At 42.4% G+C, this 16,976-nt stretch overlaps 1 protein-coding gene across 1 annotated transcript; it reads left to right on the top strand.

Moving 5' to 3' along the window:
• The first annotated feature begins 1,960 nt into the window (after positions 1-1,960).
• Positions 1,961-16,812, top strand: LOC131524092 (ribonuclease inhibitor-like). The gene is made up of 4 exons (XM_058750830.1): positions 1,961-1,986; positions 12,370-12,535; positions 14,466-14,639; positions 16,737-16,812. Exons 2-4 carry the CDS (start codon positions 12,486-12,488, stop codon positions 16,810-16,812), a joined length of 300 nt encoding a protein of 99 aa, XP_058606813.1. The 5' UTR covers positions 1,961-1,986; positions 12,370-12,485.
• Positions 16,813-16,976: the final 164 nt, after the last annotated feature.

Here is a 16,976-nt window from a genome sequence, read left to right as displayed (position 1 = left end):
CAAAACATGACTTAGTACTTGGTGGCAAAACCCTTGTTGGCAATCACAGAGGTCAGAGGTTTCTTGTAGCTGGTCACCAGGTTTGCACACATCTCAGGAGGGATTCTGTCCCACTCCTCTTTGCAGATCCTCTCCAAGTCATTAAGGTTTCGAGGCTGACGTTTGGCAACTCGAACCTTCAGCTCCCTCCACAGATGTTCTATGGGATGAAGGTCTGGACACTGGCTAGGCCACTCCAGGACCTTAATGTGCTTCTTCTTGAGCCGCTCCTTTGTTGTCTTGGCCGTGTGTTTTGGGTCATTGTCATGCTGCAATACCCATCCATGACCCATTTTCAGTGTTCTGGCCCTGACGGTACATGGCCCCGTCCATCGTCCCTTTGATGCGGTGCAGTTGTCCTGTCCCCTTAGCAGAAAACACCCCCAAAACATAATGCTTCCACCTCCATGTTTGACGGTGGGGATGGTGTTCTTGGGGTCATAGGCAGCATTCCTCCTCCTCCAAACACGGTGAGCTGAGTTGATGTCAAAGAGCTGGATTTTGGTCTCATCTGACCACAACACTTTGTTTTCTTGGTGACTATGGTCCCAGCTGCCTTGAGATCATTGACAAGATCCTCCGTGTAGTTCTGGGCTGATTCCTCACCATTCTCATGATCGCTGAAACTCCACGAGCTGAGATCTTGCATGGAGCCCCAGTCCGAGGTGATTGACTGTTGTTTTGTGTTTCTTGTGAATAATCGCACCAACTGTGGTCACCTTCTCACCGAGCTGCTTGGCGATGGTCTTGTAGCCCATTCCAGCCTTGTGTAGGTCTACAATCTTGTCGCTGACATCCCTGGACAGCTCTTTGGTCTTGACCATGGTGGAGAGTTTGGAATCTGATTGATTGATTGCTTCTGTGGACAGGTGTCTTTTATACAGGTAACAAGACTCCCTTTAAGAGAGTGGTCCTAATCTCAGCTCCTTACCTGTATAAAAGACACCTGGGAGCCAGAAATCTTGCTGATTGATAGGGAATCAAATACTTATTTGACTCATTAAAATGCAAATCAATTTATAACTTTTTTGAAATGCGTTTTTCTGGATTTTTTGTTGTTGTTCTGTCTCTCACTGTTCAAATAAACCTACCATTAAAATTATAGACTGATCATTTCTTTGTCAGTGGGCAAACATACAAAATCAGCAGGGGATCAAATAATTTCCCCCACTGTAAGTAGTATAATATAACTTTGTAACTACATGTCAACTAGCTGTCATTAGAGTATCAGCAGACTGTTAGTTTGGGGTTAGGGTTTGTAGAATAAGTTGACATGTAGTTGCAAAGTAACTTATAGTCAGTAGAATGTCCATCAAAATAAAGTGCGAGCAGATATTTAGTCCACTAATGACTGCTAGTTGACATGGAGTTGCATGGTTAATTATAGTTAGTAGAATGTCTAAAGTGGACTGTCAAAATAAAGTGTTACTATGCATTATAAATACAGACTTCACAGTAAGTGTTTATTGAGCGAACCCTTTAAACAAGTTTATTGGCAGCCGCTGATTGTTTAACGAAAGTTACTCCCATAATGTCCGCAAAGTGTCATAAGGTGGATAAGCTTATGAAATCATAAAAAAAAAATAAACTAACAAAAATGATAACAGTAGAGTAAACAATCACAGTAAACCATCATGTATGCTTAAAGTGAAGCCAATTATTTTGTGCGCTGTAATGTACAATTTTTTCTTGGTGAGAGGTTTAAGATAATATTCAGGTAAAATTAATAAACAGAAAAAAAATCAAATCAATATTTCATGCACATGTATCTATTTGTTTTGTGAGTAGCCATATACTGTAATAAACTGAATTTACAGTAGATGTTTACAGTAGACATCTGTGTGCATGTTTGATGTTTCAGGGTTTGTGGTTTAACTATCACTGTGTGTGCTTGCAGCAGATTTGAATGAGTTTGGATGAAGATAATCTGAATGTGTTCAATGCCTGGTAAGTGTAATTCCTGTTCACACCAAATAAATAAAAGGTACAAAATGTTGCAAATGATTTTTCTGTTGTGACCAAAATCAATACTGCTTGCCATTCTCAGCGATTTTTGCCAAAAAGGGAAAATCACTCACGCCATTCATGTTTAAATGCAAAGCAATTCATCAGACAATGCGTAATTGATGCATAGTGTGTTCATGGACCTTTTAAGTAAAAAAAAAAATTATAAGTTTTATTTTCAATTTATATAAATGTGATGTATAAGGAAAAATGTATATGAATGACCCTGTATCACGTTCCATTTTAAAGAGGGAGATGTGAACAAATATGTTTCTGTTGCACAATATAGACAGAGTTTAAAATCGTGGAGGTGGTTATTTTTTGTCTGTAAAACACTCTTGTATGTGGTACTTTCTTATGCAACTTCCTTAAAAACACCTCAAGCATCTTTTACCGAGTCAAAAATGTCATTTTTAAACTAGTATCACAGGCTTGAGATACTGACATGCAGTTACTAGAGAGAGTCATCTATAATTAACCGATTCAAATCACAAATACCTAATCATTTATACAAATCTTTACAAATACATTTTTCTCAGAATCTGCATTTACTTAGAGAACAAGAAAAAAACCTTAAATTAAAAATAAAACTTCCCTGATCATCAGGTTCACATAATAAATAAAATAAAAAATACTTTTTGTCTTTTTGACTATATGTGCATAATGCTAACTTTGCCACACCATATACAGAATACAATTAAATCACTTCTAAATGTATTTATTTTTAAATATTTATGTATTTTAAATAAACAATGCTTGATTAAAACTACTTATAAACTACACACTCTTTTCGCAAACCTAAAACAGAATCAGATGCTGACATTCAATAATAATAATAAAAAAAACACATGAAAAACCATCATCTTCATTATAATAATGGATGCATTGTGTCTGTTTGTGGATATGACTGTCCACTGAAGGTCTCCCACCTTCTCTGTAAAGGGTTTTCACACCTTTCTGGGAAGAACCTAACTCAAACATCATTGTCCATTTAATGTCTTTTACATCCTTAAGAAGTTGATAATTTATGTTTTTTTTACACAAACTCTATAAAGTGTGTTCGCTTAAATTGCTTAAAAAAATAAGTTCCAGATTGTCCATGTAAATTACATTTCTTGCATCTTCCTGCCAGTCCTCGTTCTTCATAAAGGAAAATGGGTAAAACCTCCACAAATGCAATTCTCAACAGGAAAAATATATCAGAACAGCATCTGGTTGATAAAGCGCTCAGACCTGAAGCCGAACTTACAGGCGATTCCTGTGTCAGGGTTCAGATATTCAGACGGCATATTCTGGAGATGCTTATAATATAAAAGATTGTGCTACTTGGGAAAAAAGACTTTCTGGGAAAAGATTTTAGACTCCGCCCAAATGCGGGCATGGATTACGCCGGAACGATCCCTGACTATTCAGTGATTGGCGGCATCTCTCAAACCGGGGATGACACGCCCCCTAAAAGTTTTTCAGAGGTTGCTCGGCCTTATGGCCTCAGGTCACACACTCTTTACAGGATGGCTCGTCGCCTCCTTTTTTGAGCACAGAAAGAACTCCTTTTGCTAAGGGCGGTTCATGTGCCGGGCAGATTTAACCTTGGCGCAGACATGCTGTCCAGAGGCAAGGTAGCCCCGGGTGAATGGGCACTACATCGTCAAATGGTTCAAGAGATCTGGTCAGTCTTCGGGAGGGCAGAGGACGACCTCTTTGCCTCAGAAGACAACTCTGATTGTCCAACATACAAGACAAAGCCATCAGAACTGTGTTGACAAAGGGAGTCGCTGGCATTGGAAAAACAGTCTCTGTGCAGAAGTTCATTCTGGACTGGGCTGAAGGGAAAGAGAATCAGGACATCCAGCTCATATTTCCACTTCCTTTCAGAGAAATCAATCTGATGAAGGACAAAAAACTCAGCCTTTCAGATCTTCTTCATGTCTTTTTCACTGAAACTAAAGAAATGGAAATATCCAGTGATGAATATAAAGTGTTGTTCATCTTTTATGGTCTGGATGAGTGTCATCTCTTTCTGGAGTTTCAGAGCGCTGTGAGGTTGTGTGATGTAAGTGAATCAGCCTCAGTGGATGTGCTGCTGATGAACCTGATTGTGGGGAATCTGCTTCCCTCTGCTCTCATCTGGATCACCTCCAGACCAGCAGCAGCTGATCTTGTCCCCTCTGAGTTTGTCCTTCGAGTGACAGAGGTACGAGGCTTCAATGAGCCACAGAAGCAGGAATACTTCAGGAAGAGAATCAGTGATCAGAGTCTGGCCGACAGGATCATCTCACACCTGAAGTCATCAAGGAGCCTCTACATCATGTGCCACATCCCAGTGTTCTGCTGGATCTCAGCCGCTGTTCTGGAGAAGATGTTGAGTCCAGCAGAGAGTGGAGAGATTCCCAAGACTCTCACTCAAATGTACACACGCTTCCTGATCCTTCAGACCAACATCAAACGTGAGAAGGACTATGAGAAGAAGGTGACATATGAAGACATGATCCTCAAACTGGGGAAAGTGGCTTTCCAGCAGCTTGTGAAAGGCAACCTGATCTTCTATGAGGAAGACCTGAGAGAGTGTGGCATTGATGTGACAGAAGCATCAGTGTACTCAGGATTGTGCACTCAGATCTTCAGAGAGGAGTTGGGCTTGTATCAGGGGAAAGTCTTCTGCTTTGTTCATTTGAGCATTCAGGAACATCTAGCAGCTCTATATGTGCACCTCTCCTGGACAAACCACAACTTAAATGTGTTTGCCCAAACCACTAAACAGACTTTACAGTCTAAAGTTCAGGTCTGGTTTCAACTCAATTCATCAGAACATGTTTCATTATCTGAGCTGCATCAGAGAGCTGTGGATGAGGCTCTACAGAGTAAAAATGGACTTCTGGATCTTTTCTTGCGGTTCTTTCTGGGTTTGTCAGTGGAGTCTCATCAGGTTCTCCTGCAACAAATAATGACACTGAAAAGAAGCAGCTCTGATAGAAATAAGAAAACAGTTGAGTACTTCAAGATGGAGATCAGGAGCATTGATTCTCCAGAGAAATCCATCAATCTGTTCCACTGTCTGAATGAACTGGGTGATCATTCACTAGTGGAGCAAATACAACGGTATCTGAAACCTGGAACAATAAAGGGAGCCAAACTCTCTTCATCTCAAGGCAAGGCAAGGCAAGTTTATTTATATAGCACATTTCATACACAATGGTAATTCAAAGTGCTTTACATAAAAGGAAGTGAAATAGTCATTATTAAAAATAATAAAAATCACAACAATAAAAAGAAAGTGATTTAAAAATTGATTTAAATTTTTTTTTAAACATTTAAGAATAGAAAGTGATTATACATAGTGCAATCAGTTCGGACGTAGCACAGTGCTCATTCAACAAATGCACAGCTAAACAGATGAGTTTTGAGTCTGGATTTAAAAGTGGCTAATGTTTTAGCACATCTGATCTCTTCTGGAAGCTGGTTCCAACTGCGGGCAGCATAATAGCTAAAAGCATCTCAGTGGTCAGCTATAGTTTTTGTGTTGTTGACATCAGAAGAGGATGAATTTTGTCTTGATAAATTTGTTGAAGGAAAGAATGAGGCTGAAAATACGGAAGTTCTAAAGAAGCTGCTGCCTGTGATTAAAGAATCCAGATCAGTTCTGTAAGTATCACTGAGCACAATCACGCCTCAGTTAAAACATTAAGAAAATCAAAGTCAAAATCTCATAAATCTTCAGTGCTGCAGATATTGTCCAGAGTTTGGTCGTCAGTATTTTGATGTGTTTATATCAAATCAGTGACACCGTTAGATTCAAAAACAGAGAAGTGGCATATGAATAAATTATTTGGGTTTGTCAATAATTAAAAATGTCTGTCTAACTACTTTCAAATGCACGATCGCTTTTTACTTTCACTTTCAAGATTCGCGATCGCACGAACTCTGTTTATACTATGAAGCGGCAGTACTTACCACACATTTTACAAGATCAGATGCTTGTCAGTGGTGCTCAGGATCTGCAAATCCATTATGTCATTTCCATGTACAGAACTCTTATTATTCAACTATGCCGAGGTAAATACAGTTCCCTGTCGATACTCCACTCGTACTGCATCTTGATAAAGACGCATATGGGAAAAGCCTTTTTTCTCCTGAACTGAAGCCTTATTCAATCACGCAGTGAAACTGCACGACTATTGGTTTGTGCAGTGTATAAAAAACAAACCAATGGCTGAGCCGCCACCTTTTCCTCGCGCTCCAGCATCGCAGCAGTTCTGGTCCTGTTCGCTGCCACCATCCGGTGAGTGCTCTGAAAGAGCAAATTTCTCGGTGTTGTTGCAAATGCCGCCACTGCGAGTGTGGCTCGTGCAGGGAAACCTCACCGAGATGGAATGCTCGTCAGAGTATGAGTCTCGCTCTTCCCCGCTCGCTGACCGCCTTCTATGAAGGCAGCTCCACTCTCCCGTTTCTCCTCTCTTAGCAAAGCTCGGAGAATGAAACACCTGAGGCTACCTGCTTTCAGCCAGACTCTGTCCTGATTCGCTCATGGTCCTCTATGTAGCAGGCCCCGCCTCCCCCGCTCTCATGTTTCTCTTCTCCTTGGATCTGTCGGTGTGTTCACACGATGATAATCAATGCCCCTCTTCTAATGAGCGGTTTGATCTTTTTAGGCAGATCGAAAGAAAAGGCTGTCACTATGATTATAACTGACAGCTTCAGACTCCTGATGCTTCTGGGCCGTGCCACAGGGGCTGAATGCTCTTGTTACAAAGCATCGAGTCTAGCGCCCCCAAACGGCCTCTGTCATGCCTCCAAGCACCCCGTTCAGCTCTGTTGTGTACACTGGGCCCGTTCAAATAGCGCCCACACAACTGATCGCTGATCGCATTCCTCTCCCTCTTATTGCGAGCTTCAGGTCCCGGCCAGGCGGCCTGCCGCTTGAAACGATTAACCCTAGCCACACGGGCCGAGGCCTGCCAGGCTATCCCTGGAGTGTCAGACTGGGTTATGGGGATAATAAAACGAGGTTGCTCACTGCAATTCGCACAAAGACCCCCGCGCTTCAGCAGCGTGGTTCCCACCTCTGTTCAGAGCGAAAAGGCACACGTCCTGCACTCCGAGGTGATAACTTTGCTGGCAAAGGGCGCCGTAGAACGGTCGCTCCAGCCCAGAGCGAGTCAGGCTTCTACAGCCGTTACTTCCTGGTCCCCAAAAGGATGGCGGCCTCCGCCCATCCTCAATCTCAGACACCTGAATTGCACCCTCATGAAGAGGTCATTCAGGATGATCATGCTGAAGCAGACCCTGTCGCAAATTGCCAAGAGCACTGTTTCTTTTCTCTGGACCTGAAAGACATATACTTTCACATCCAGATAGCCCCCCATCACAGGCGATTATTGAGATTCGACTTCGAGAGAGTGGCTTATCAGTACACGGTCCTTCCCTTGGACTGTTTCTGGACCCCACACTTTTACGAAATGCATGAGATAGATGGGATTGCGCATTCTCAACTACCTCAACGACTGGCTCGTTCTGGCCCGGTCAGAACTCAGGGTCAAATTCGCCAAGAGCACACTGTTTTCCAGCCAGCGAATATCGTTCCTGAGTACAGTTCTCGACTCGACTCATAGTCGCACCAGATCATGCTCTGGCCATGCGAGAACTCGCGACCTCCTTCGAGATCGGTGCCACCCGCCCTCTCAAGGCGTTTCAAAAGATGCTAGGCCTCATGGCTGCAGCGTCGTCAGCGCTACAGTTTGGTCTGCTTCGCATGCGATCTCTCCAGCGCTGGCTTAAACCACAAGTTCCATCACTCGCGTGGCATCACGGACGTCTGCGTATCAGGGTGAGCCAGGCCTGTATAACAGCCCTAGCCCCCTAGAAAGACCCTCACTGGAAGGGAAGGAGCGTGGCCAAGAAAGGTTGTCACGACAGATGCCTCCAACACAGGTTGGGGGGCGCTGTGCGAGGGCAGACCGACTTTCGACCATTGGTCGAAAGTGGAGAAACGGCTTTACATCAACTGCTTGGAAATGCCAGCAGTATGTCAAGCCTGCCAGTTCTTCCTGCCAGACCTGAGGGGACACCACGTGCTAATCCGCTCGGACAGCATGCTTGTGGTGTCCTACATAAATCACCAAGGAGGCCTTTCCTCGAAGCGCCTTTGCCTATTGGCAGAACGCCTTCTGGAATGATCTCAACCCCATATACGCTCACTAACAGCAGTGCACATACCGGGCAAATGAAACCAGGGAGCGGACAGGTTATCTTGGAGCAATGTCCCCTCAGAGGAGTGGACGCTCTATCCGCAGATGGTTCAGAGAAATTGGGAGATCTTTTGGCAAGGCCGAGGTAGACCTCTTCGCCTCGGGAGACAACTTACTGCCTGACTTATTATTTCGAAGGTCGAGGATGCGTTGGCCCTCGAACGGCCCAACCTCCTCCTTTATGCGTTTTCCCCCTGATCGCCCTGATTCCGCAGGTTATCAGGCGAATCAAGGATTGGGGACACAGGGCCCTCTTGGTGGCCCCCCTGTGGAAAAATCAACCTTGGTTGTCAGAGACTCAGCTGCTCATAGCAGCCCCGTGGCCCATTCCTCTGAGACGGGACCTCCTGTCTCAAGTGAACAGGACAATTTGGCACGCTCGGCACAATCTCTGGGCCCTGCACCTTTGGCTGCTCGACGGGAGCCCGCGAGCTTCTCAGAGAGCGTGCTGAATACCATTTCTGAGGCTAGAGCACCGTCTATGAGACTCCTCTATGCCCTTAAATGGTTTGTGTCCTCCACGTGGTGCGTAGACCGTGGTGAAAACCCGTCTACCTCTGACCTATCGGTGGTTCTGTCCTTCCTGCAAGAATTACTGGATAAGGGACGTTCCCCGTCCACACTCAAGGTTTACGTAGCAGCTATAGCGGCCTCACACGACCCTATAGCAGGTCAATCATTGGGCAGGAACACTTCTGTTGTCCGCTGCTTGAGGGGTGCCAAGAGGCTGAATCCGCCTCGGCGCCTCACAGTCCCTACATGGGACTTGCCCATGGTTTTGAGAGCCCTGAAGGGCCCTCCCTTTGAGCCGCTACAGTCCACTACCATTCGGTCACTGTCCCTAAAAGACTGCTCTGCTCTTAGCACTAGCGTCGGTCAAGCGAGTAGGTGACCTGCAGGTGCTCTCCACTAGCCATGCCTGCCTGCCTGGAATTCGGGCCTAACGACACTGAAACCAAGGCAGGGTTATGTGCCCAAGTGCTTTCCACTCCATTCAGAGCTCAGGTCATCACGCTCTCTGCACTTCCTCCCTCTGATGAGAACCGGGAGTTATCCTTGCTCTGCCCAGTCAGAGCCTTGAGAATCTACTTTGCGCAATCCGCCCTTTTAGGAGGTCGGAACAAATCTTTGTTAGCTTCAATAACTGTGCCAGAGGGCTTCCGGTTATGAAGCAAAGGCTCTCCAGATGGATAGTGGATTCCGTTACACTAGCGTACTCTTCCTTGGGCCTACAATGCCCCATCAAAGTACGAGCCCGCTCCACAAGAGGCATCACCTCATTGTGGACGTGGTCTAGCGGTGTGTCTGTTACAGAGATTTGCACGCGGTCAAGCTCTCTGGTTGGTTGCTTGCATGCTTCAGTCCTGGGAGTACCGAATATGTAAGAGTCATCTGGAACAATCACCCAGGCCGGGCGTAACCTCTATGAGCTTAGCCCGTTTTAGCCTTGGAGTTTACTATTATGCTTCCCTATGGGCATTGAGTGCTTAAGGAGGTATATTATGTAGTCGTTCCTCTACCATAGCACGGCGTGATTGAATTGAGTTCCCATATGCGTCTTTATCAAGACGCAGTACGAGTGGAGTATCGACAGGGAATGTACTCGGTTACTGTCGTAACCTCGGTTTCCTGAGATACGGAACGAGTACTGCGTACTTTGCCGTGCTAGGAAGCTGCACGACTCAGTCGTCGCTTCATTCGAAGTAAACTGAGGATCCTATGGCGAGACGGCCGCTTATATGGCCAGATGGCTCCGCCCATTCTGACGGGCTTCATCGCCATAGGCTCGTGCATCTCCGCTGCTGACCCATTGATTTATTTTTTATACACTGCACAAACCAATAGTCGTGCAGTTTCACTGCGTGATTGAATAAGGCTTCAGTTCAGGAGAAAAAAGGCTTTTCCCATATGGAAAAAGCCTTTTCAGTACTCGTTCCGTATCTCAGGGAACCGAGGTTACAGTAACCGAGTACATTTTCCATTCTTCCATTTTCCATTCCATTCATGGGAGATTGTAGACTTGGAAGTAAATGCCCACTGCTATGATCGGCTAACACTTGTGTGTGTTTGACAGTCTACGTCCTTCACAGATGGAAGCTGCAGTGATTTAGGTCAAAAACAAATACAGTGCCTTGCGAAACTATTCATACCCCTTCATTTTTTTTTTTTTTTTCACGTTTTGTTGCTGCCTTATGTTACACTGCTTTAAATTACTTTTTCCCCCACATCAGTCTACACTCCATACACCATAATGGTAAAGCAAATAACAGGTTTTTAACATCTTTGCAAATTTATTAAAAACAAAACAAAAAAAATAAATAAATGATTATATTGCATAAGTATTAAAACCCTTATCTGGGACAGTTTAAATTTAGCTCAGGAGCATTCATATTGCTTGTAGATGTTACTACACTTTGAGTGAAGTTAACCTGTGGCAAATTCAATTGAATGGGTATGATTTGGAAAAGCACACGTCTTAATAAAAGGTCTAACAGCTGAAAATGCATATCAGAGCAAAAACCAAGCCCTGAGGTCAAAAGTACTATCTGTAGAGCTCAGAAACAGGATTACGTCAAGCCACACATCTGGGGAAGAGTTCAGAGAAAAATTCTACTGCTTTGAAGGTTCACAGAAGCATGTAGTCTCTGTTACCCTTAACGGAAGATGTTTGATATGACCAAGACTCTTCCTGGACAAACTGAGCAACTGATGGAGAAGGGCTTTGGTTAGAGCGGTGACCAAGAACTTGATGGTCACCCTAGTTGAGCTCCATGATCATATGTGGAGACAGGAGAAACCTACAGAAGGACAAACATCACTGCAACACTCCACCGATCAGGGCTTTATGGTGGTGTGGCCAAACACAATCCTCTCCTCAGTGAAGACACATGAAAACACGCTTGGAATTTGCAAAAAAGCAACTAAAGGACCCTCAGACTGTGAGCAACAAGATTATCTGGTCTGATGAACCTCTAAGCGTAATGTTTGAAGGAAACATTGCAGCATACCATCCCAGCAGTAAAGTGTGCTGGTATCAGCCTCATGCTGTGGGGCTGTTTTTCAGCGGCAGGGACTGAGGGACTCGTCAGAGTAGAAGAAAAGCTCAATGCTCCAAAATACTGAGATAGCCTTAATGAAAACCCAGTCCAGAGCATTCAGAACCTCAGACTGGGAAGAAGGTTCACCTTCCAACAGGACAATGACCCTAAGCACACAGCAAGAGTGGCTTATAGACAACTCTGTGAATGTCCTTGAGTGGCCCAGCCACAGCCTGGGATTGAACCCAATGAAATATTTCTGGAGAAACCTGAAAATGTGCATCTGCCCCATCCAACCTGACAGAGCTTGAGAGGTGAAGAGATGAGGTGAATGGCAGATAATTGCCAAATGATGATGAGCAAAGCTTGTTGTATCAAAAAAAAAAAAAAAAAGACTTGAGACTCTAAAGGTGCTTCAGCTAAATAAGGGTATGAATACTTATGCAATGTACTTATTTCAGTTTTATTTATTAATAAATTCATGAAGTTGTGACAATTCTGTTTTTGCTTTGTCAATATGGTGTATGTGGGAAAAAAAGTCATTTAAAGCAGTTTAACATAAGGCAGAAACATAAAACGTGAAAAAAAATTAAGGAGTATGAATACTTTAGTAAAGCACTGTAAATAACTTAATACATATCAAAAATCTGTAAGAAGAGACAAAGCAATAGTTATCACGTAATAAAAACAGTTACACTTGTGTGGTGCCTCATCAGATCCAATATAGTCAGCACAACATAGTCTTTTAGTTTCAATCTTTTTGAAAATCCTTAATAACTTACAGGATATTTTTATAGCACAATGTCCTCTTATGTCAAAAATCAAGGGAATTTTGGTTTCTCAGTTCACGACCCCTTTAAACCACTGACATTGTGCAACAAAGTAATATTATCTTAAATCTTTCTTAAATGAGGCTCTTGTTTTTGTTCTGTGACATTTTAGATCTCAGTCCAATGATCCATCAAACATGTTTATTTGTGTTTTGTGTTTATCTCTGCTAAACTGATCTGAGAAAGTAAAGAGTGTGTCATTGTTCTCTACAGTTTGAGTTGTGGCGTCACAGATGAAGGTTTTGCTGCTCTGGCTTCAGCTCTGAGATCAAACCTCTCACACCTGAGACAACTGAATCTATCTGGGAATGAACTAGGAAAATTAGTGAATGCTCTCCGATGCACTACAAAATCCTCACTGTAAACTGGAGATACTGTGGTAAGATTATATATGATACATTGTAAACTAGTATTTGTGAAGTGAAAAACGAATCACCCAAAAAGTCTGAAAACAATGAAAAGTCACAATGTAAAAATTAGGTATTGTTTGTGAATGGAATACTTACTACTGATTGGATGAGACAACTGTCAATCAAGGTACAGAGATACAGAAAATAAAACATTGTGCGTTTGCATTAGCAAAACCTCTAAATGGATCGTCTGTTTACACTAACTACTAATGGCTTGTCTTGTTAGCAAAGGCTTGACTGTTTGCAGACAAAATTACCAAAGAAACCAGTCAGATAAGTGGCAGAGTAAAGACAGTAGGCTTTTGAGGCGACCAACCCGAGTATAAATCTGCATTTCTTCTCCTTTATTCCATTGTATATTAGCTTAGAGAGGTGTTTATATTAAAGAAAACATAAGAAAATGTTTAAAACATGGAAATAAAATGTCTAACATGTATATAATTAAAATTCTATGTGATGTCCTCACATTGATCAGATGGGCTGGTGAACCAACCACATGCAGCTCATATTGTTCCCAAACTCAAAACTGTGACTCTCTTGCTGCAGCTTCAGTGTGATTAGGAGCAGGTGTAGCGGTGGCTTTAGGAATAGATACAAGCAAGGACACTATAAGGAAGCATCTGTTTTTTAATGAATAGAATCATATACACAGAATATGTTATTATGTACTGTTTTGTAATGTACTGTAATACATTGAGGAGTAAGTACTATCTGCCAAATCAGGTCAAGAATCTTGGTGTGATTCTGGAGACAGACCTTAGTTTTAGTAGTCATGTCAAAGCAGTAACTAAATCAGCGTACTATCATCTCAAAAACATTGCAAGAATTAGATGTTTTGTGTCCAGTCAAGACTTAGAGAAACTTGTTCATGCCTTTATCACCAGCAGGGTGGATTATTGTAATGGACTCTCACCAGCCTTCCAAAGAAGACCATTAGACAGCTGCAGCTCATCCAGAATGCTGCTGTCAGGATTCTGACTAGAACCAGAAAATCTGAGCATATCACACCAGTCCTCAGGTCCAGTTATATTTAGGATTGATTTTAAAGTACTTTTACTCTTTTATAAATCACTCAATGGCCTAGGACATAAATACATAGCAGATATGCTCACTGAATATAAACCCAACAGACCACTCAGATCATTAGGATCAAGTCAGTTAGAAATACCAAGGGTTCACACAAAACAAGGGGAGTCCGCTTTTAGCTATTATGCCGCCTGCAGTTGGAACCAGCTTCCAGAAGAGATCAGATGTGCTAAAATTTGAGCCACAATTAAATCCAGACTCAAAACTCATCTGTTTAGCTGTGCATTTGTTGAGTGAGCACTGTGCTACGTCCGAACTGATTAACACTGTATTTTATGTATAATCATTTTCTATTTTAACTGTTTTAATTTCATTTTAAATCAATTTTTAAATCATTTTAAAAGTTTTTTTATTGTTGCGATTTTATTTTTTTTATGATTATTTTATTTCCTTTTATGTAATGCACTTTGAATCACCATTGTGATCTCAGGTTTTACTATCCTTGGGTGATGGAGGAGAAACACACACACACCACACCACACACCACTACATATTAATACAGATAACAGTATAAAACTCAGCTGTGTAATGAATAGTGTGATTAAACAGATTTGTATGTGTGTATTTATAAGACAATTTGGTTTAAAATACTGACAGTACAATAAAGAAATATTATTTATTATTATATACATTATTTACCTTTCTTGAATGAGACTTTAGATGATTTATGATCATGTTTTTTTGTTCTTTGACATTTTAAATCTCAGTCCAACGATGCATCACACCTTGATTTGTACTTTCTCTTTACTAATGGATTCACTGTTAAACTGATCTGATCTGAGAGAGTGAAGAGTGTGTCATTGTTCTCTACAGGTTGAAATATTGTGGCATCACAGATGAAGGTTGTGCTGCTCTGGCTTCAGCTCTGAGATCAAACCCCTCACACCTGAGAGATTTGGATCTGACTGGGAATGAACTAGGAGATTTGGGTGTGAAGCTTCTCTGTGCTGTATTGGAGGATCCTCACTGTAAACTGGAGATACTGTGGTAAGATCATCTCTCTGATAAGTCTTGTGTCTTTGTCTTAAGTAAGATGTGTCCTTTAATGTGAATTCTGACTAGACACACTAAAACTAAGCACAAATGACTGAAGATGAAGTTCATTTCATTCATCTTCATCACATCACATGAGCTCTTGCTCCTGTTTTTGGCCATCAAACATTTACTGGAGCTTCAGTTGCTTCTGCTAGTTTGATTAATACTCCTTCACCTGCCCATCTCTGTGTAAGAGATTACTTTCCTTTTATTTTCCACTTTTTCTGAAATCCCATGAGCTCATTGTGTTCTCACAGATGTCACACAGATTTACTCTGAATTTTCAGATACTAATGTGTGATTTCTGTTTGTTTATAAGCTGCCAAACATGACACAATGATGTGTTTGATCACAAGAGTTAATAAATGAGATGTAAAGATGTAATATCATTATGAAACAATATCTCACATTCAGCTTTGTGTGTCTGTTCAGGCCTGACCCAGATAGCATGCAGATTTGGGCCACTTAAGGCAATGATACAGCACTGCTGTTATCCTACAGCATATCTGGGCCAGTTTTGGCAAAGATGTGGCATGGTAAGCACTGGCTAATGTAGCTGTGGGCCTAAAGTGGCTGTGAGCCTAAAGTGGCCCTTATATGATGCCATAAATGTGGCCCAGTTATCCAAAACCGTTTCTGGGCCAGTTTTGGCAAAGATGTGGCATGGTTAGCACTGGCTAATGTGGCTGTGAGCCTAAAGTGGCCCGCACATGATGCCACAAATGTGTCCCAGTTATCCTAAAGCATATCTGGGTCAGTTTTGGCAAAGATGTGGCACAGTGAGCACTGGCTAATGTGGCTGTGAGCCTAAAGTGGCCCGTAAATGATGGCACAAATGTGGTCCAGTTATCCAAAACCGTATCTGGGCCAGTTTTGGCAAATCTATTGCATGGTAAGCACTGGCTAATGTGGCTGTGAGTCTAAAGTGGCCCGCATATGATGCCACAAATGTGGCCCAGTTATCCTAAAGCGTATCTGGGCCAGTTTTGGCAAAGATATGGCATGGTAAGCACCGGCTAATGTGGCTGTGAGTCTAAAGTGACCTGCATATGATGCCACAATGTGGCCCAGTTATCCTGATAGCGACATTGTAACTGCTTGTGTGTCAAGTTGTGAAATTTGACCTGAAAGGGTGGATATTTAAGGAGAAATGGAAAGAAAGGTATTTGTCACCTTTGACCAGTATCTCAACCTGTGGTTGTGGTAAAAGTTTGCAATATAAACAACACTTTGAGTTTGTTTGGTCTTATGTCTACTTTTCTTAAATGTTGCTGTGCTACATTGTGTTTGGATTTACCCTTGCTGGATTAAAGACTTATGATATGTAACCTTTCATCTTCATTTTGCGCTCTTTAACACAGCGTAGCCATGACACTTACAGACTTACTGTGTAGGTAGAGTCTGAGTGAGAAGCATTTAAGTTCAAACTTGTGAAGGACTTATTTTAAAGTATTGTAATGTGTCTTTGAATATTTATAATTGCTGCTTGTGCAAAACCTGGGTCAGGATGTTTTACCAAGTAGGACACGTTTCTAGAACTTTATGGTTTATTTGGTTCATTATTAGCTAAAATGTGGCTGTGCCGTGGCTTGCTTGTGGGCCACTGCCAAAATGCGACCATTCCATGCAGCATATGGGCCACATGAGGAATGTGAGGAAGACCAGGGTTCGAATAAAAATCAACTGTGGCCAACATTAGGGCCAGTTTTGGTTTATTTGGTTGGCTTACATGCGGCAATGCTAAGGCTTACTTGAGGCCCAAATCTGGCAAACCGGAGCGGACCGTCCAAGTGCCATCATTCCACGAGGTACGTGGGCCAGATGAGTGTCAGTGTGGGCCTGATCTGGGCCTTAGGAATTTTGCTATCTGGGGACGGTTTCAAACAGCATCAACATGCACAAATCTCATTCTGTCAGCAGCAGTATGTAGCAATGCTTGACATTATATTATATTATACATTATATCTCCTCACCTGCTCTGACACCAGAGTCAATAACAAACTACACACACTTCAACTACAATTCACATTCTGTCATTGTTCTCTACAGGTTGTGTTATTGTGGCGTCACAGATGAAGGTTGTGCTGCTCTGGCTTCAGCTCTGAGATCAAACCCTCACACCTAAGACAATTGGATCTATCTTGGAATAAAATAGGAAAATTAGGAGTGAAGTTACTCTCTGATCTGAAAGATGATCCGCATTATAACCTGGAAACGCAGGGTTTTTATATTTTTATATGTTTACTTGATATTTCTTTATACAGAATCGTGATTTACACGATCAGATGA

This window comes from Onychostoma macrolepis, chromosome 18 (assembly GCF_012432095.1).
Source record: "Onychostoma macrolepis isolate SWU-2019 chromosome 18, ASM1243209v1, whole genome shotgun sequence".
NCBI lineage: Eukaryota > Metazoa > Chordata > Actinopteri > Cypriniformes > Cyprinidae > Onychostoma > Onychostoma macrolepis.
The sequence above is the reverse complement of the archived record's forward strand: the minus strand, read 5'-3'. Positions and strand labels throughout refer to the sequence as shown.

Coding starts and splice junctions, on each gene's coding strand:
- LOC131524092 (XM_058750830.1), top strand. CDS start 12,486: ATGCTCTCCGATGCACTACAAAATCCTCACTGTAAACTGGAGATACTG. Junction 12,536..14,465: donor TGTAAACTGGAGATACTGTG/GTAAGATTATAT, acceptor TGTTCTCTACAG/GTTGAAATATTGTGGCATCA. Junction 14,640..16,736: donor TGTAAACTGGAGATACTGTG/GTAAGATCATCT, acceptor TGTTCTCTACAG/GTTGTGTTATTGTGGCGTCA.